Raw genomic sequence first — 21,373 nt, forward strand, 5'->3', positions numbered from 1 at the left:
CTTGTTCCTTTATTTTGGAGTCTCCAATCAGGTAGTAAGTTCAGTTTTAGTTAGGAAAAAAAGAAGGCATGCATTGTCTTGTGTACTACTCTAGTTAAACCCTCCTTAATCTTGAGACTAGATATTTGAAAGTGAAAAAAGGTGGTTTTATTTTGGTAAATGCCTCTAGGAAGTTGAAAGCTTACTTTCAAGCTTGTTAAATCATTATACTGAGGGATTAGCCTTTACGATATATACTCCACAAACTCGATATGTCTAAATGCTTGATGAGATGAGCAATTAAACTGGGAGAGTATGGACTCTTTTACCAGCTTAGACCCGTCATTAAGGGACAAGCCCTAACAGATTTTATAGCTAAATGCTCATTTTAAAACAAAGATACGAACAATCCTACACCAATTGTTGAACTGTAATCCCTTCAAAATTCACACCCTTAACCCTATATTAAAGGGTGTGGTGTTGGAAGAGTACTTGAAAGCCCTAATGGACAAGTTTTTGAGTAAGAAATTCATCTTGAGTTCTCGACTACCAACAACATGTCAAAATATAAAGCTCTTCTAACAGGATTAGGTCCAGTAAAAGCTTTGAAAGCCTTCCCCCTCTATGACTACAAAGATTCCCAACTGATAGTAAGCCAATACCAAGGGATTTTTAAAACTAAAGACCCTATTTTGACAAAATATCTCCAAAAGGTTAAGACTCTTCTCTTAATGATAGAAAATGTCAAGAAAATTTTAATTACTCGGATTTCCAGAGAAGAGAACATGAAAGCAAACCTCATATCTAAACTAGTAAGCTTCAACTTGTCGACCTCCCTTTTAGAAGTCCTGGATTAAATTCTTAAGAACCAAACATAGAAAATTAACCAATAATTGCCTTTGTTGACATAACAAGTGATTAAAGAACTCTTATTGAGAATTATATGTTTACAGGAGAGTTGCTCTAAGATAAGCAATCTGTCTAACTGGACAAGCAATTAGGTATTGTATGATTGATAAAATCTTGTACAGGCGATCTATCTAGGCTTTTTTTGTTGAAATTTTTATCCTCATGAACAATACTTATGTTTTATGAGAAATTCATAAGGAAATATATGATCTAAATATCAATTCTAAGGCTTTTACAACCCAAGTCACTAGAGTAGGGTTTTATTAGCCAATGATCCTTAATGATGCCACTGATTGGGCGAAATGGTATAATCAATGTCAAAATTTACATTAGTCTCTAGATAATCCTTCACAAAGCTAACCACCATACCTTACTTGTGGCCATGCGCCTAGTAAGGGATTGATATATTAGACCCTTTCCCAAAAGCCACGGGAAATAAAAACTTCATCCTAGTGGATGTCGATTACTTCACCAATTGTTTTGAAGTAGAAGCACTAGTAGATATCACCGTTAACAAGGTCATTTCCTTTCTATTGAAGAACATTATTTTTTAGATTTGAGATTCTAAAGGTTTTGATTACCAATAATAAGATAAAGTTCGACAATCACAAAATGAGGGAATAATGTCAAAAAATTCATATCAACCATTAACTTTCTTTAATGTCTCACCCCCAAACAAATGATCAAGCTAAACTTACCAATCAGATTCTAGTGAATGGATAAAAAAAAAAGATAACAAAGGTAAGATTGGGCAGACCTATTAAATGAGATCTTATAGACCTACAAAACCACCCATAAAATATTTACCAGGAAAATTCCTTTTCTCCTCACCTATAGAACTAAGGCTATAATCTTAGAAGATATTAGATGTTCGAGTTATCAAGTGGGCTACTACATATCAAAATGCAACCACCTAGGCCTTAAGAATAACCTAGATCTTCTAGAAGAAACTTATTTGATTGTAGCTATAAAAAATAAGGCCTACCAGCATAAAATTTCTTCTGATCATAGTATTAAGGTTAAGAACAAAATCTTCAAGCTTGATGACTTGGTATTGAGAAAGCTGGAGGAAACCAACAATAGAGAAAGTAAGAGGAAAACTAACCCTAAGATGAGATGGCCTTTTCCAAATCACAAGAATAGTAAAGGCTAACACCTAACACGTGGTACTCATATCAATATCATAGTCAATAAAGTATAAATTATTCTTATATCCAATATGATTTTTGCCTCATATAGGGAATGTTCATAGGCCATATCAATCCAAAATACGCAATCAAAATGGCCATCATCCTATAACCTTACACAGATGAGATGAACACGGTCTCCTTAATGCGATTGTATAATAAATCTAGGAAGAGGTTAATTGTCTCCATAATATGATTGCACAAACTTACCTTTAAGAGGACAAGCGTGGTCTCCCTAGTGCCCCCACATAACCTTCAAAGATGAGAATGACAACACCTTCATCTAAAAGGGGTTGATATCATCTTTCTAAGGCAATCGCCCACAACCTCCAAGGATAGGATGGACATGGTCTTCCTAGTGCTATTGCACAATATGTATTGGAAGGGACTGATTGTCTTTTTAGTGTGATTATGCAACTTACTTTGGAAGGGACATATGTAGTCTCACTAGTGCCCCTACACAACCTCTAATGATAGGAATGACAATGTCATCATCAAAAAATTTATTAACACCATCTCTAAAAAATCACCCCACAACCTCCAAGGATAAGGATGAATGTGATCTCCTTAATATAATTGTACAATAAGCCTTTAAAAGGTTTAATTATCTCCCTAGTGCCCCTGCACAACCTCTAAGGATATGAATGGCAACACCATTAGCAAAAAAAGAATGATACCATTTTTCTAGGGCAATCCCCCCACAACCTCCAAGGATAGGATGGACACGAATCTCCATAGTGCATTGTATAATGAGCATCGAAAAGGATTAATTGTCTCCCTAATGTGATTGCACAACTTACTTTGGAGGGGACAAACATGACCTCTCTAGTTTCCTTGCACAACCTCTAAGGACATGAATGATAACACCATCAACAAAGGAGATATAAATCTTCCAAGGCAATAGCCAACAATCTCCTAGTAACGAGGAAAACTTGACCTCCACCAACTACTGTACAAAACAATTTTCATTTCCATAACATGAATGCACATGTAATATTAAGGGTGTTTCAATAAGTCTGCTGAACACACAAAAGTATACTTGCAACCCAAGAGTTCTCCTTTGTTCAGCTAGATGGGTGCTGGACCTAGGGTGGTATAAATACGATTGAGCATGAGACCCGAAAGTGTTCAATTAAAAGATAGGTTTGGACCAATAAATATACAAATAAAAGATAGGTGTTGGACCTTGAGAAAATCTCTACACTAAGGTTTTAAGACTACACAAATTAATAAGACATGAAATATTTTTTATCAAAAGAAATTCTCATTACACAAATGTATATTACAAACATCATTCTTATAGGACTAAAGTGCATATAAGAATATACATACTAATAAAAATATAAGGAGGCTTAAAGGTGTAACCTAGGCTCCTTGACCAAATACACTCCTTAGTGGGCAGTAACGATCCTAATAGGAAATACATCCTTAAAATTAGGCATGAGGATGAGATGAAAGACAATACTAAAATTCACATGCATTCCTTTAAAGCATTGAAAAAGTACAGATTGAATATAACTAGAAAAATCTTGTCCCCAACCACTTTAGACAAGATTGTCAACCCTCCAAAAAATTTTTGGAAGTCCCTTACAAAACTTTTTAGTGCCTCTTGCCTCGCTTGAGAGTTCTTGACTTCCTTTTAGCATATTAGAAGCTCTAAACACAAACATCTTTAGAATGTCTGTAAATCTGTCATAGCCTGCCTCAAAGCAATAACTTTAAGAAAGGCCTTCTACAACCATTATTTAGTGGAGCTTATGTGAAGAGTAGCTTCCTTCATCTTACTTATTAAGGAGGTGTAAATTGCTTTTGAATCTCTCAACTTGGCCTCCATGACGACCTTCTCTTCCTAGAATCTTTAAAGAGCAATTTGATGTGCTCTATGACTGGTAATGACATCCCTAAGCTATCTCCTCTCATCCGCCCAGCTCTTTTTAAAGAAGGTGCACATCATAAAAGTTTACAAATGATAAAGGTCTAACAGGCCTCGTAAGAAAAAAAAAGATTAAAAATAAACTTCTTATATTAAAATCCATTTAGCTCGTCAAAGTCAAATAATGATAGTAGCTTTCATTAAACATTTAAAGGATGTTTGAAAAAATGGTGAGGACTTTCTTCCACCAACAATAACCTCAATAGCCTTCCTTTTTTTTTTTTTAGGGTAGGAAAATTGAAATGGGTGATTATTTCTTAAAAGTGCATTTTTATCAAGGTTTTATATCATCATTTTGCACTTAAAGTATCAATAACTCTTTAACTAAAACATGTTTTATAATAACATACTTAATAATATAAGATACCTTTAATTTATGGTAAATGTTCATCTTAAATGCAGGCCTGTCACATAAATGAAAGGATTGAATTGATGAGTTTGAAGTATTGAAATTGAAAGGACAAAGAGAGGGCAAACTTATAAAAGAGATGCTGATTCAGTCCAAACTAGAACACTATTTGGTAATTGGGTCATATCTTGAGTTCTAGATATCCAAATGATCTCAATTTTTTGGACAGATTCAATAAGACATAGGCCTACAACTTTCATGTGGAGTCCAAGATTTAAAAAAACTGTTTTCAAGTCCAAATTATAGCAATAACGGAGAAGTCTGAATCTGTCTTGCAGCCCAGACATTGTTCAGTGTTCAGCCCATATCTCAAGTTTTAGATGTCCAAATGACCTTAATTTTTTTTCCAAGAAAGATAAGACAATTTACTATAACTTTTATGTGTACAGTTAGTTCTAGTTCTAATGTTAGCAATGACGTTTTATTCAGACAAGAAGATAAGGATTTTCATCAAGTCAAGAGTTGGCCACCCACTCAACAATTAGTTATCAAATCAATAGTTCCAAATTTTGGCCTATAAAATGAGGCATTTGTCATGCATTTAGGCATCTTGGTTGTTCAGATCAAGATCATGCTTTTTATTTCTTTCTTTATATTTTTGTAATATTTAAGTTTTATTTCAATGTTATATTTTTCCTTAATCTCTTATTTATGCTTTTCATTCCTTTACTATACTTATGTTTTTATGTTGTGTAGTTTATGTTTCTCTTCTTCATTATGTTTAGCTAAGTTTATTATGTCAAGGTGAAAAGGTTTCACTAATAGTGTTAGAATAGGTATAGTATAAACTCAACATGGACTTCAATGTTTATATCTAAGAAAGTTTGTTCTTAAAATGTCTTATCTCTTTATCTTACTAATTCTTAATACCTTACTTGTTAAATGGTTAATCTAGATTTATGTTGTATAACACTTGGTACAATAAATGCTTGGCACTTTTATAGCTAACCGTATGGTAGCCTACACATGTGCTATGAAAGGAACTTGATTTGTTGTTAACATAAGTTAGCATCATGAATTCCTGATAATATTTAAAAGTTTGGTGTTATTTAAATAAGATAATTAATATGATCATGTTAACAATTTATAATAAATTATTAAGGATAAATCATCCTATTAGAACCTCATTTTGTGTGTGGTTTCCAGTTGATTAATAAAAAGAGTTTATACTATATTTATTTCTAATACTATTAGTGGATCCTCTAACCTTGAACATTTTTTTTATCATTGTTTAATCCTTACATTAATCTTCCATCTCAAAGTTCATCAACTTCTTCTTCTTCTTTATTTGTTGTTGTTGTTGTTGTTGTTGTTGTTCTTGTATTATTGCTATTTATAATTTATACAATTAACCTCCTCGTGGTTCGACCCCGGTCTTGCCGGGTTATTTATTATTTCGACACTCTGCACTTGGGAGAGAAACATCAATCTTTTGGTCGTGTCAATAGGACATGATCAAGCGCAAGATAAAAAAAGTGTCCTCAAACTCTTGGCTTTGAGATGTGGACTCCATAGTTGTAGCCTTCAAAACCACAATAAAAGATGAGGACAGAGGGACAAACATCTCCATTATGAGGGATCGAATGCTTGCCTCCATAAAGGTGGAGGCCCTCCTCATTTTTTAAATGGGCAACAATGCCTATTGTCACTTTTAGGGGAGTCTGGTCAACATGACCCCCAACCAGAGAGGTATGACTCCCCTTAGCTTTTATTTAGGCAGGAACTTTAACCTCCATCATTGCTCCTTTAGGAAATGAGAGCCCATCCAAAGAATCGAGTCGTGCTCTATTTCTTTTTCAAGAAATAAAAATAATTCTCTTGATGATGACAAACTCTTTTCTACTAATCTAGTAGAGGTCTCTACTGCTTCCTCAATTGTTAACCCTGAACAAAAATAAAATCAAATGTGATTTTTTATTAAATAAAGACAAAATGAGAAAATTTGCATACTTTATGACAAGTTTGAGCATTCCCCTTTAGCTATCCTATTAACTTCGTATTCCATTAAGGTTGAAACCAATCTAAGAGATGCCAAGACTCAAACAAGGTCTGTTGTTAACCTTACGATGAGGCACCTTCCAGTAATGGAAACAACCCCAGATTTGGTACGTACCTTTAAAGGGCTAACTATCCCAGTGTACCTCATTATTAGCCACCCATCTCCATTTCTTTAGGTACACGAGCTTTCCCTTGAGAGCTTTTCACATGGCTTTATCAGGGTTATTGGTAAAGATAAAGAATCATTAGAAATCATTACCTCCATAACTACCCATGACTAATTGGTAATAAGCTTTAAAAAGGTTTACGGTGGGATCTACATTAACAAACCTAAAAAACTTGTGAAATGCTGATAAGACCACCCACTAAAGTGTAATTGTCTCAAGCCTAACCTATAATATTTAAAAACATTGCTAATAAACCCTTGAAGATGGAATGAATGTTCTATTTCATACATACACAAAAAGGCTATAATTTTAAAGCATCTTGAGTAAAAGCCAGGGTCTCTTCGCTGATTCTCTCTCTCTTAGATGGCAAATAAGCCACACAAGTTTTAGGTTATCGACCATTGACACCTCCCCAACACTTAAAGTGATGGGAGCGTCATCTATAGGGGTTGGAGGTGACCTTTCCCTCTCTTAAAAAACACTTTTGAAGCACTAAGTGAAATAATTTCACGCTTCCAAATCAAATCTAACCCTATAAGAGTCCTTTTTTTTTTTTAAGAAAAAGGAAAACGATGTACAAAATGAAAATATAGGAGGGACTTACTCAAGAAATCTCCAAATCAACTTGACAACGATTGCAAAAAGTAAAAATAAAAATGATGAAGGTAAACAACTAGGTTTATAAAGGAAATGATTTATCACCTTAACTATTGGATAAAGGATATGTCATAGCATCTCAAATCCCTAGAAATCTACTCAAATAATTCATTAAAAGCGAGCGTTTTTTTTTTTCTAAAAAAAACCTCCAATAAGGATGTGATGTCTGGGCAAAAGGATCTCAACAATTCAACATTGGAAAGAAAAAACATTTGGGGATGGTAAAGAGATCTCTTGATTAAAAAGGATGGTCTTTTTAAGATCTTTACACGTTAAATACACAAGGACTTGAGGGGCTATTGATGGATTGATATATTTTATATTGAAAACCATTTTTTTTCCTCATAAAGTCCATAACTAGAAGGGACCAGGAGAAAAAAGATTCATTATAGAAACTTAGCAAAGACCAAGGCCCATAGCAAGAGGGCTTGGTAAAATGTTAAGCCCAAGCTCCTATGGTTCTAGCGAGATGTTAGACCTGACCCCCTTGGACTCGGTTATGCGCCAATCCCAAATGCCTGTTGGTTTGACGAGATACCATACCCAACCCCTTTGAGCTCAATTAAATGTCAAGCCCAAACGTCTGTGGACTTGACAAGATAACAGACCCAACATCTTGGGCTCAGTTACACGCTAGACCCAAGATGCTAGGATCAGTGCCCTTTTGAGCCAAGGATTTCTTTGGATACGAGCACCCAATGTGAGAATTTATGGTTATTATCTCCCTAGACCCTATCTATGCAAAAAGTCTTTTAAAGGTCATCCATACATCAATCAAGACTATCTCGCAGGAAATCCAGCTCCCGTCAACAACATTTAGAATCCTCAGTTATAGATAATAAAAGAAAGCATGAACACATGATCATCCATTATTCTAACACGTTAGAAAAGTAACTTACCTAGCATTCTGAATTATAGAGCATCATTAGTACCCTAATCCGAGCCACAATTTTGTTAGGTCTTTAGTTCCCCCGCATCCCGCGCCTCCAACTTAAAAGCATACCAACTAATATTATTATAATAATTTAATTTATCACAGGCCTTCATAGGGACTGCTGGAAAAATCCTTAAGAATATCCAGGAAGGTTTGTTTGATGTATCCAACGAGGTAATCATTTAATAGGCAGTGTTTGGAATAGTTGATACTTTCTGGAACCATCCATTTATCGTTTCAGTACAAGTTGATGCTTGTTTTGTTGATACTTTTGCTGTTACAAATGCAGCCTTCAAGGATCAATGCGCATCAAGTGCAGAGGATGGAACTGTTGCTCAAAGAGGAGGGTGCTGCGGCTAATTGAAACACAAATAGAACTTGTTTATTTGTTCTTATTGTGCAATGTCATTATGCACATCCGGATCCCTCGAAACTTTCATGTGACTGCAGATGAACATTTACTTTCATGGTAGCGGTTGATTAACACATCAAAACGATCCAAAAATACAAACCGTATTTCGAAAAAAAAAAAATTTGTTGAACGTCAAACATCAGTTATCTGAAGTCAATTGATTAAGTTCATATACATGCATTGTTCGTAGCTTTTCTGAAACATCTTTTTTTATTACATGACCAATGTGCATCATGAAAACTACTGCTCCATTTTTTAATGACAAGTGGTTGAAGAGGCACAAGCAGGTAACCATACATGTCAACTGACTTGCTGCCGCTATATGAGCTCTCAGTTGAGGTCAGGATGGATACAAACATATAGACTGGAGTGCCTCTTCTCCTTTAGATTTACAAAGATGCTAAGAGACATGGAGCTTCCTACGTTCGGTCAAGATATGCTAGAGGGAGATCCTTGACCTAAAATAGATTCTGCACTAAGAAACTCATGCAATTGAACGTAGATGATTGCAGCCTGGGTCAGGGGAATCATCTATTCACTGACTGCACGCTGCCTTGTTGCAAAAGTTTGGGTGCCTTGTAAAGGCTGAAAGAGAACAAGACCGGACCGGCAGGAACTCCATGAGCAAAATAATGATCTTAAAACAGATGATGATTGTAAAATACACAGGCTGCCCATATGATCTTACAATACTACTGTTGATGAGTTACTTCATTTTGATCAAATCATCAAATGTTACAAACAGTATCAAAATTGTGAGCAGCGCATGCATCAAAATGCACCGCATGCATATGGGAGAGCAAAGCAATAAATTTTATCACATGAGCTCCTCATCCTGAGCATAAAGTGACATGCTCGCAACCCATCACTATGAACCACCAAATACCTGCATACAGCAGCAAAACTTAGATCCAAGGAATAGATTAGGTGATGAAAGTTGTTCCCTACAGATAATGACTCACCCCTGCCAAGACATCTTTAGAGAGTTGAGGTTTGCTTCTCTCTCTTTCAGCAATTGGTTTTTTCTGTGGGAATTGTCGGCAAACCGTTGGTTTCTGTGGGGCAACAGAAAGTTCACCTCCAGATTCTTGTTGGACCTTCTGCTTCTATAAATAGAAAAGGAAACCCATCACGTGAAGGAGGTTGGAGAATATATGATGCCGTGCCATAAAAAAGAGAGAAAAAGTCCCAGAATGGGTGAAACCATTAATTTACATTACAAGAAAGACATACTAAACAAAACAGAATGGCATGAAATTCACGAGACTTTATAATTAGTTAGCGGTATCAAGGCATCAGCATGTACAAAAAAAAAAATCCAATAAAAAACAAAACCATTCAAAACTAAGATTTTTTTTTTTTAATACAAGGAGTGTTAGATATCCAAGTCAATCAAAATAGGAAATAACAATTGTCTGGCAAAATTTGAGAGACTATTTCATGTTCACACAGACGCATATATATATATATATATGCACGCTACATCTTTATCAGTTGCAAATTGCAAGCATGCTGCCCTTAAACCCAATCAAGTACATGCCTCTAAAGCACCAACATTTTCAAGTTCCCTCAAAAACTTATGGTTACCAGCTTACCCATCAGAGCTTGCCATGTCCAATGAAATGAAAAGATAAATGGTTCTGACATTTACTTACATAAGGAGCTAAGAGGGGTATAATAAAGTCTCTTTGTTAAGTATTCATTGAGGATTTTATAATAATTATCACATAAGCAGCATATTAAGGATTACAATAACAAAGAGTATCTGATTAGTGTTCATTGAGGAATTCATCATAGAAGCAGAGCATATTCTAATGCATGCTCAACACCTATGGATGTGAAATACAGATTTGAAAACATCACGGAAATAAAACACAAACATATGTATGCACATCACCGCCCTCTGATAACAATACCCCCTCAATCCTCCTATTCCTATTCCTCTTATTTCTTCCATCCTATTGAAGAGAACTACCTTTTTTTAATCAAATTTCATTGATATAATTAATTTCAACCATATAAAAGGAGCTGACATATGGCATCGTGTCTCAGCTGTGTCCATACCATAACTCATCATGAAAGTGTCATGCTACTGAGGGAAGGAGGCTAACTTTTACAAAACAAAAGGTGCCTATTCAATCAGACGTCAAAATGATTTACTTGCCTCTCTATATAAACAAAAAAAAAATCATTTAATTACAAGTTTCAAGTACCTACTAACAAATTTCAGATTCACAATGAAAATATCTGGCTTTAACTGATTCTAAGCTAGCCATACTACCCAACTATTGTGCCAAACATACTTAAACTGGCCTAGAAGGAATTTGAGTATTGTAGTCCTGACACAGAGAATGAAAAGCCAAGTTTAATTCCTTTAACAGGTGCATCAAATTGATGACTTGAGCAATGCCAAAATATCTCAAAACAGCACCATAGATGATGGTTCCGCGAAAAAAAAAGTCTGCAACAGTGAGAAGTTATAGATGCTGTTTACCTTCTTCATTCGTTCTTCAATAGAGCTTAAAGCACGAGACTGGTCAACTTTTTTGAGATAGAAATCCCGCTCCCTCTTTGCAGCAGAAATTTCTAGCGCTAATTTTTGTTCCCGAATAGCTTTCTTGTAAGCTGCATTTAAAGCACTATAATTTAGACAATAAACTGTAAAACATGATAAGATACAGCACAACAGAAACAAGTGATATACCAATTTCATCTGTAAGATTATCCCATTTGAATTTACTTAGATACTTGATATTCCAATGATCATAATAGAATTGTGACCGCTTCTTCCCACCTAAAAAAAACAAGACAAAGAAGAAATTAAAGAACACTTGGGAGGAAAAAATAAGTAAATTATTTACAAAGCAATAGCACACATAAGCTAACCCCTTTTTTTAAAAAAAAAAAAAACAGATATGACAAAGAATTGGTAAAATCAACAACAACAAAAAAATCTATACAAAGAACAAGAACTTGACATGTTTCCTTGATGGTTTCTCTATAGAGCAAACTAAAAATTCTCATTCAACTCAACAAAACAAAAGGTACATAAATTTTTTTTATAAATTACCTATTTGTTCACCATTTAACAAATTAGCAACCCTTTTAGCATTACTTTTACTAGCAAACTCAACCCACCTGAAAAACACAACAAACAAAGCAATTACATAATAAACAACACAATTCAAATATATGTTCATGTAATTAACACAAAAAAATGTATGAAAATTACCCTTCAGAGTATAATTGAGCTTTAGCTCCACCACCTCTTTTTCTACTCTTATTATTATCATTCACTTGATCCATCGAAGAACTATCTGCAAACACACAGCAAAAATTTCTCAATAAAATTGAAAACCCATTTTTCCCCTTATTTTAAAATATAAACACAAAAGAAGTATCAGATACTATACTTTGAGGAGCAAGGTAAATTCGTTGAATTTCACCGTACTGACTGAGAAGTTGACGAAGCTTAACATGATCCATACCAGGAGGAACTCTACTAATGTAACAAACACCACGCTTCTGAGCCTTTTCTGCTTCTTTCTTTAACTTTTTCTTCTTTCCCTCCTCTAAAAACAACACTTGTTCTTGTTCTTTATGTTCCTCACTCATTCTTTCCTAAAATCAAAAAGGAAAGAAATGGATAAAATTACATAGGCTAGGTTAACCTAGCTTCAGGTTAGCTGAAATACAAAATTCATAACAAATATCCCATCCTTAAAATTTTAGAAACTAAACATGAAGACAATATTAATAAACATTCTAAAAGGCTAAGAGGCATTGAGGCACTCGCCTAGGCACTTCATGCAAGGCAAAGCGAAGCCACAACACCTTTATTAGCCTCGGGGGATGAATTTAAATGAAGTGCTGCCTAGGCGATTGCCTCGTGAGTGGGCACCAAGTGTTAAAGCGAGTGCCTCACTGAAATACTTCTTTTTCTGTTGGATTTTCCCTTTTTTTTAAAAAATAATTTATGTTTTGACCTATTTGTCCATTTTTTTATTTATCACAAGACAAGTTAGGGGTATTTTAAAAAAAAAAAAAAAAAAGAGCAAAGATTAGGGTGAAAAAAAGAATAAAAAAAATCTTAATTGGAAAGATATATTTTTTAGATTTATATAATATATATAATATCATACATACATATTTTTTAATCTATAGTATATCGCCTTGGTTCATTCGGGTGAGCGCCGAGCACCTCGGTCATTTTACAGGCTTCGTGCCTTTTAGCGCCTTCTACACCTTTGACAACACTGATGCCAAGCTAGCCATTGTTTCAATCCAAGAATTATTGACTGATAATAGAATTGCATGATAACAATAACAGCACAGTAATGAAAATAAAACTTCCTACCACACAAAGTAACTTTGTCGCAAACTTCTCAAATACATTAATGTACATACATCAGCATCCATTGAGAGAGAGAATAAAACCCGGCCGGAAATAAAAAAAGCAGTAACATACCAGTCTGGCACGCTCTCCCTTTTCCTCGGTAGCTTCATCTTTAAAAGTTTTCTCGACCTGCAATATTTTCCAAGTAAAGTCAACTTCAAAAACAAAATTCCAAAACTAAAAAAAGAAATGGGAAGCACTAGTCAGCAACCGGCATACCACCATTGCAAATTTTAAACCTAAAGTCATCCGGACTATCCAAGCCATTAATCAAATCCATGCATAAAACCCTAATAATTCTAAAAATAATTCAAATCAATGCATTACAATGAAAATTGAAATGGTTAAAAACGAGAAAGACCGAAACAATCAATAATGTTCGATAAGAAAATGGAAGATTTCTTAGGAAATCCAAAGAAAGCTTGATTTTCTTTCCCTTTTATCAAAATCAAAAGCATTAAAGCCTCAATGCTGGCGTCTAGCCTAGCCTAGCCTTCTCCTTCCCTTTCTTTGGTGTTTGAAAGACTGGACAAGAATCTAGAAAGATAAAAAAAATTCCTCACCATGACTCACGGTAGTGGATCGGGATGGCCTGCGGCTGCTGCCGATGCTACTGGAGCTACTACTACTGCTTCTGTAGCGGGCTGCTGCGAAGGAGGATGGCAGACGGCGTTGGTGGAAAAGACTTAGGACGAGGCTGCTGGAACTGGGTGGATAGCGAGCGAGGAAGAACAATCGTCTCACTTTGGCCTTTGGGTTGGGTGATGATGGCGCTTTGCTTTAGGGTTTATTAAAAAAAAAAAAAAAAAACCTTTACATAGTTTAATTATTTTTAAGTTATTTTTTAATGGCAAAAATTAAAAACAAAAAAACTTCTGTTTAATTTTTTTTTTTTTTAAAAAAACTTTCAAATGCGTAATATAATCGCAATCAAGAAATGCCAAACATTCTATAAATATTATTAAATTTTAACTTCATCACATTAAAACTATTAAAAAAATCTAAAAAACATTAATTTAAATAATTTTTAAAATAAAATGTAATTCTAAAATACACCCATAAAAAAATTTATAATTGTAATTAGTGAAAATAAATTAATTTGGTATAATGTGAAAGTTAGGATTATTTTTCTTTCTTGATTTATACTGTTATAACTTCTGTTTTTTTTTTTATCCAAATCACAAATGAAGAATCATTTAGTACTCACATATAATTGTGTTATAATTGTGTTTTGAAAAACCTGTTTTTCATTTATTATACTTGCAAAAATTCATCTATTAGCATTTTTATTTATATTATTACTATTATTATTATTATATGTAGAGCCAAGTTAAATCAACTAGGGCATGTTCATCCTTTCCTTGAACCTCACAGAAATAAAATTACAAACGTAGTTAAAAAATAAAAAAGGGTATAAATTGTAACTAGAAGATTAACAAGGGTAACACGGATTGCTTGAACGATCTTTGCCTTCAATTATTAGGTGGCGGGGTAAGGAAAGAAATCAGTTACTGAGCATCAAAACTGTCTGTCAGGCTACGGTGACATCCCTACATGAGCAGCACCATATGATAATCCATGTAACCTCCTTACATCCTTTTTATGGACACTCTCTAAAGCAAGCCACATTCATGTCCATTTAAGAAGCCATTCTTTCTTTGGTATCAGTTTTGATATTCTGCGCCTGCTGTCTTGCAGGTCCAGTTCCTGCTCCAGATCTTGGGCGTAGCCTCTCGTATGTACTAGAAACTAGCAACCATCTGGGATCATCTTCCGGTACGCAGCGCCCCTGCCGTTCAAAGAAGAGAAGGAAAGGAGTTAGGTAGCTACACAGCGATAGGATTTAGAACCAACAGTATGTTGCAAAACCACAGGATGAACTTTCCTAAATTACTTTAAAAGAACAACACATTGCATTTTGCAATTTCATTAGCTCAACTCCAACTTTCGAAGCTTATGGAAGGACACTGGAATCTGCTTATGGAGATAACAGGACCATATGTGCAGCATATATTGAACGGGGCACATGGTGAGATGACCACCAGACATTTTCATTCACTGAAAATGATCCAAGGGGGTCTTTCGAGGGACATTTGTGTGAAAAAAATGTTTGATAGTTTCAGAAAAAAATGTCTCTACAATCAAGAAAACTGGAAAAACTGTTGCCAAGAGCAGGGAAAACCATCCGGATGGTATTAGGAAATACCTAAATTATTAATAAATGATCTGATGAGTTGCAGAGTGCAAGGAAAACCTTGCGGTTGGTATTAGGAAATACCTATAATATTAACATGCAATCTGATGAGTTCTGTCCCCTTTATGATATAAATGATGAGAAGTTCCAGTTTATCAAGGACGAAAAACATCAGGGTTGTTCTGTAAACTCAATGCTGCTTAAGCTAATATTTTTTGTTTAATCACAAGGCCTGCAAAGCTAAATTCTCAAGAGACTCATCCTCCCATATGTCATGTCAGTTTAAGGACCCACCCCACCTCCGCTCTAACCCAAGAGCACTATGGATAACTTTTTCTGCAATTCTTTAACCTATTTGAGTCACTTGAAGAATTTATATCCATTTTCTGCAAGTCTGAACCTATTAGTTTCACCATGAATATGGGAAGGTGTAGTTGAATGAAGCTACAGGACAATAAAAAAGAGGTAACAACAAGCTTAAATAAACAGCAGACCATTGTAAAATCCTCTAGTGCATTATGAAACAAAAAAGACTTACTTTTAACCCATTGTAATATGCTTCCACCGCAGGAAATGAAAGTGGCATTTTGCGAGCTTGTGTCAGGTCCCAAATATAATTGGCAGTGGTATATCCACCTTTCTGTAATTTTATCATAAAATGATGAGATATACAGCTCAACAACATATAAACATTTCTAACTATTAATGACAATGAATGGTGCCTTGTGAAAAATAAAGTGCAGCATAATTATTACCTTATCACCAGCTGCTATGAGGAGTAGATCATTTGCAATTTTTGGAAACAAGAAGAAGCTTCTCTGCGTCATTTCTTCCTGCATTGTTCAAGAATCTATATGAAGGCACAATGATGACACTATCATAAACATAGTATAGAACCATAAACTAACCATACCAGCTTGTCTAAAGCAATTTGCATTCCTCTTGGAGTATGCCCTACCATGGCTCCCTCAATAAGGACCTATGAGAAGTTCAAGCAGTTTAAGGCTTGTGTTATGATCAGCTTAGTCGCACCAATACAGAAAATAAATTGATTCCCCACACCACAGTGGCAGATGTAATTAAAATAGAAAATATGAAACAAATGGCTGCTAGTCAGCAAAATAAGGGACAAAAGGAAAGTAAAAACAGATGCAAAGAAAGAAGGGAATCTCCAAAAAAGCAAGTTCTAGCGGCAATTCATATATTTTCACACTGTTCCCAGTAAAAAAAGGTTAATTGTAAATTCAATTTATGATATTACAAAAGTGAGGTTTCCTTTTGTGGATATGTTAAGAAAAAAAGTTCGGGCTCACAAAAATGATGTAATGGAAAAGAGAAATTGTAAAATAAATCAAGTCATGATTTTGTATTCACTTCTATAAAGAATGGATAATAGGTGAGAACCCTCTTGTCATCATCAGTGGCATAAGTAACAAAGATTTTTGGTGGTGACCTGGCAGAGGAAAAAAAGAGAATATATGCAGATCAAGTGGAGAGAGAGGAGCAGATTGGGGAGGGGGAGTCCATGTGTTCAACAGGGAGAAAGGAAGAGTCATGTGTGGAGAAAAAAAACGTGATTTTGTGAATAGATGAATATGCTTGCAGTTTAATGCATTGAGAGGTAATCTAAGTCCAAATAGAAATGGGTTCCGCTCAAAGCTGACAAACAGAAATAATGGCAAGTTAGCAGCCCCTTGCAGGTAAGTAATGTGCCCACCGTTTTTTAGAAATAAAATAGCCTTGTTCTCTCATATAATAAAAATAGCATTCAGGGAAGATTTTGTCATTTTAGTATGTATGAAAAAAGATCTGCATCCTCCCACAAACACATAAAGGCCTCTTGCATTCTCCTTTCTCCCTCTTTTTTATGCAACGAACTGTTAAAAACCATCAAAATTTCAAATTTCTCCATTTCACTAATAAGCAATTTGTTAACACAGAAGTTCTTGTTAGATCTTGCCACTTGATGTTTGAGGAGCAAGAAGCCTATATTAGTAAAAAGTGATCATATAATGATTCATGAAGAAGAAAAGATTCATCACAATCCACATTCTGAAGAACTAATTCACACGATTGTTAAGAGTAACAAACATGATTTTTCGGAGGAAAATAGATTCAGATCCAATAAGCTATACCTTTCCACTTCTATTAGGGAAAAAAAAAAAAAACATGATTCTAAAGTCCCAATAGTGAAAAAAGCGGGAATTCAAAGGTGAAGAGTTTATAGGTGATTTTTACTTCTTGAGAATTGTTTATAGATGATTGATACACAGAAATAGAGCAACAAGAAAGAGCATTTAATCCAGCAGGGAGATTTCGAGAGAGAGGAGAGAGGAAAGAGGAAAGAGTGTAAGGTGTTAGAGAAGAAAGTTTTTATGAACTGACATATATACCCCTGAAAAATTTTGTAAAATAAATGTGCAGGTTAGCACATCTTACTAAATGTAATATTGAGAACATTAAAGAATGCATGTATTTTTCAAGTAACGTCAATTCTGCTGCTGGAAGCAGAAGTAAGGACATGATTCTGAGATGGAAGATACATGTGAACAAAAATGTTCTAGAATTTCTGTTCAATCCCTCTAGAACCTACTTAGACATAAAGTCAGAAAAACAAAAGCTGGTTTTTCTAGCAGCAAAGTGATATGCAATGCAAGAATTCCATATAACAGCCAACTGATATATATACAAATCGCAGATATGGCAGTTGTTACAAAACTCACCGTGTATAGTTCTATAAAAGAAGGCTTCATGGAATTCATATAATCATTAAAAACTTGAAGAGCACGATCAAGGTCTCCAGAAAGTAGATAGCACCTAGACAAAAAGGATTTAGAAGGACACTTCATAGTTTTTAATGTCAAATGAACAATTGAAATAACAAAATAATAAAAAAGAAAAAAAGGTTGCAAGTTCAAGAATAGCCTTGGCCTAATTGATGCACACCCAATGCTTATTAAAAAAAAAAAAAAAAACTGTTCTGCACAACAAGTGGACTGGAAAGACAGCCTAAAATTCAATGGGTAGTTAGTGACAACTCTCTTATTATGTTCTCTATAATCTAAAATCATTGTTCGAACATGAACAGATTTTTACACAAGCAATATTCTTTCTTGTCTTCCTACTGTCCTTTGCATTGCCATATGTTAGAGCCATATAATCCTATTCTACATTGCAACAGACATACTAAGAATTTCAGCCAACTTATTCAGTCTCTTCCATCTGCTTACACAACTAATATTTGATTGTATCTACTTCCCACTAGTAGCTGTCTATCTTAGCTTGTTTGTTTCCCCAATAATTATTCATTGCCATATTCTTCCTTGAATACAACATTACCAGCCTCTCAAAGAATACAAATGTTCTCTCAGCAGCACATTTCATATCCAGCTTGCTTTCAATGCTCTTAGAACTTGTTTGGTACACATGTTAATCTGAGTTAGGTTCTGAGTTATGATGTAATTGTTATTGCATTGACATTTTTGATTATAATGAAAAATAAGAAATGACCACCAAGGCACTGCCCCATGCATTAGAAATTGTAATGATCACATAAAAGCACGTGAAGAGCGATGGCTATGACAAAGAAAAATGCATTACTGATACTATAGGAATAATTTAAATGAAAAGCCTTCATAGCATTTCTAATTTTGTTCTGAAAAAATAGTTAAAGCAAGCAGAGATCCACATCCTACTATATTATAAGAAAAAAATTAATTATTTGTTTTCTTTGAAGACAGCAGAAAAGGACAAATAAGCTTCTTTTTTTCAATCAATTAAAATTACAGTAAAAATAGAAGAACGCAATTTATTTATTTTTTATCGTGGCTTTCTTTTTCCCATAACTTGATTTAACAAGCCACCTTCATATTTCTCAAAAAAAGACAAATTTACAGAAGTAATTTATGAATTTTTTCACTTGTACATTGACAAAATAAATAGAAATAGAAAGGAAGAAAGCATCTTTAAAGGAATATGTGTATATATATGTGTGTGTGTATAGCAAAATTCTCATCCAACTTCAAGCACACCTAGCTAGAAGAGGCGAGTTTGCATTTTTTTTTTCTTTTCTTTGTATGCCATTTTCAGATTAATTTTCTTTTATGGAAATTAAATTTCACAAAACTCAACTCAGACCAATGAAAATTGCAAAGCAAATGACTACAGTTGGAACAATTAATAAAACTTTATAGACCCGTGATAAAAGACATGCTACGAAAGATAGTTAACCCTCTGCAACGCTCCTCAATACTAATTACAATAGAGGTGTGCATTTCTATCCACTAAAGCTTGCAATCATGCAGGCACCTCTTCAAGGCACACAAAGGGTATTTATTTTCAAATGAGCATGTCACAAGTGTTTTCAATGTTTTATTTTGAGTTTTCTTGTGATGATTCTTGGAACAAAACAATACTCTTCTGTCTCATCTCTATGGTTCTACGAAGTGCGACATGGCTAAGCACATCATAATTACCAGAAAACATGAAACATTCAGGCCATGGAATGAGATTCAGGAAGAGAGTTCGCAAAAAGACTCATGCTATTATGTAGAAGACATAAATTTTGACAAAACTCAGAGCAACTAAAGATTTTTAGAGAATAAGAAAGTAAATTTTCTAAGAGTTACTTCATTAAATGGAAAAAAATCTATACAAGTTCCCCTGCCAAATAACATATGCTCTTCCATATAAAACCTTGTCCCTAACCTAACTGCATGACACTTGCAAAGAGTGTATAACAGCTCTAATTAAATATAGATTATTAAAAAAAAGTGTATCACTAGGAAGGCAATTAAAAGGGTCGGGTTAGCAGCCAGTTATTTTAATTAAAACTAAAATTTAAAGAAAGAATTCATATAAAGTGTATATCAGAAAGGTGTGTACAAGGAAGTCGATCAACAATTCTAATAAGGTACTCTGATAAATACACCACTCAATATACTATCTATCCATGAACAACTGATAGCCAATTAGAACCTAATACTCTTCCCAGTTACCAAATGATAAACCACAAAGAGAGAGAGTACATATGGACTCGTTATTTGAAACCATGCATTACAGTTTCTTGACTGTTTAGGAAAATATCAATAAGGTATGAAAGGAAAATGAATAAATCAATGCTGCATTGCTCTTGTACATGGCTCGATTAAATTGACCTTAAATGTTAAATAAAGATCAACTAATATACCTCATTATTTGCAAGAGAATAAAAGACATCAGGATCCTTTTTTTCACTCTTAAGCATCTCCACAAGAACTTCCATAGCCTATTGCGACCAAGAAAAAACAACAAGAAGACTACTGATAAATAAAAGCAACAGAAAAATTGAGGCAGCAATAGTGAGTGGCATAGTAGAAACTGATTTTCATAAAGGCTAGCAAACCAAGATATCACTAGGGATCTGAGAAAATCTACCTGAACATTTTTAAGCTCCGTAAAAGCATGAAAGGCCACATGGTAGACAGTCAATTCCTTACGCAAAAATCCTCGACGCTTATGAACATAGTCTGCAGTTGGTAAATTGTATAATTCCTCTTCAGAAACATTCATCATCACATTTTCAGCATTTTCTCCTGTTGATGCTTCAACTGATGACCAACCCTTTGACTGCTCAACAAGCTCAATAATCTTCCAACAATATAAGGTTATTAGAAAAGCTTCAAAATTCTGAAAGAAAGAGAAAATGATGCTCAAAAAAAGGAGAATTGTTTATAGTTACTTTGGTAGCTACATCTTCTGCTATGGGTGTCTTGTTCTTATGTGCAGCTATTAGTCCTGCATAGCAGAACTTGTTCAAACCAACACCAGCTGAAGTCATATCACGAACAATTGCATACCTGTAACATTTAGATGATGCTGAATAATTTAATTTTTCGCAGGTCACCAAGACAATTTATGGGAAACATAACTTGATGATGCTACATGGCTCAACATCAAGCCAATTGTTGGCTGAAGACATGGTCCATTGAGTTCATTGGCAATTGAATCTGAGATTTTTGCTGTATAATGGACAGAATTGACTGTCATTGATGTCCTCAACAAACACTACAGTTAATGAAGTTAAGTTGGGAAATGCATTATACCAATCATTTTAGTTTGTGAAGTTGCACCTTATTTCATTGTTAACTTTTCCCAGTCATAACACTTAAGGCTACAAAGCCATGCAGCTAGAATGAAAAGGGTCATCACGTTGAGGAA

At 34.5% G+C, this 21,373-nt stretch overlaps 2 protein-coding genes across 2 annotated transcripts; both read right to left on the reverse strand.

Moving 5' to 3' along the window:
* Positions 1-9,206: 9,206 nt before the first annotated feature.
* Positions 9,207-13,754, reverse strand: LOC118058154 (pre-rRNA-processing protein ESF2). The gene is made up of 9 exons (XM_035070866.2): positions 13,545-13,754; positions 13,054-13,110; positions 11,999-12,206; positions 11,818-11,902; positions 11,656-11,723; positions 11,290-11,379; positions 11,080-11,210; positions 9,548-9,691; positions 9,207-9,471 (listed from the first exon to the last, which is right to left on the reverse strand). The coding sequence occupies exons 1-9, from the start codon at positions 13,545-13,547 to the stop codon at positions 9,454-9,456; spliced, it is 804 nt and encodes a 267-aa protein (XP_034926757.1). The 5' UTR covers positions 13,548-13,754; the 3' UTR covers positions 9,207-9,453.
* Positions 13,755-14,311: 557 nt separating this feature from the next.
* Positions 14,312-21,012, reverse strand: LOC118058159 (pentatricopeptide repeat-containing protein At4g35850, mitochondrial-like; the record flags this gene model as incomplete). The annotated part of the gene is given in 9 exon segments (XM_073410075.1): positions 14,312-14,770; positions 15,714-15,815; positions 15,931-16,008; positions 16,089-16,154; positions 17,899-17,992; positions 20,364-20,389; positions 20,391-20,441; positions 20,591-20,803; positions 20,895-21,012. Coding segments are annotated over 9 exon segments (898 nt in total), but the record flags the coding sequence as incomplete, so codon positions are not given.
* Positions 21,013-21,373: the final 361 nt, after the last annotated feature.

The sequence above is a fragment of the Populus alba genome, chromosome 1 (assembly GCF_005239225.2).
Source record: "Populus alba chromosome 1, ASM523922v2, whole genome shotgun sequence".
In the NCBI taxonomy this organism is placed as follows: Eukaryota; Viridiplantae; Streptophyta; class Magnoliopsida; order Malpighiales; family Salicaceae; genus Populus; species Populus alba.

Excerpts from the sequence above, each read along its gene's own strand:
- LOC118058154 (XM_035070866.2), bottom strand. Across the intron at positions 12,207-13,053 it reads AGGGAGAGCGTGCCAGACTG|GAAAGAATGAGTGAGGAACA; the intron begins GTATGTTACTGC and ends TTTTGATTTTAG. Across the intron at positions 11,211-11,289 it reads TAATCTTACAGATGAAATTG|CTTACAAGAAAGCTATTCGG; the intron begins GTATATCACTTG and ends CTTTAAATGCAG.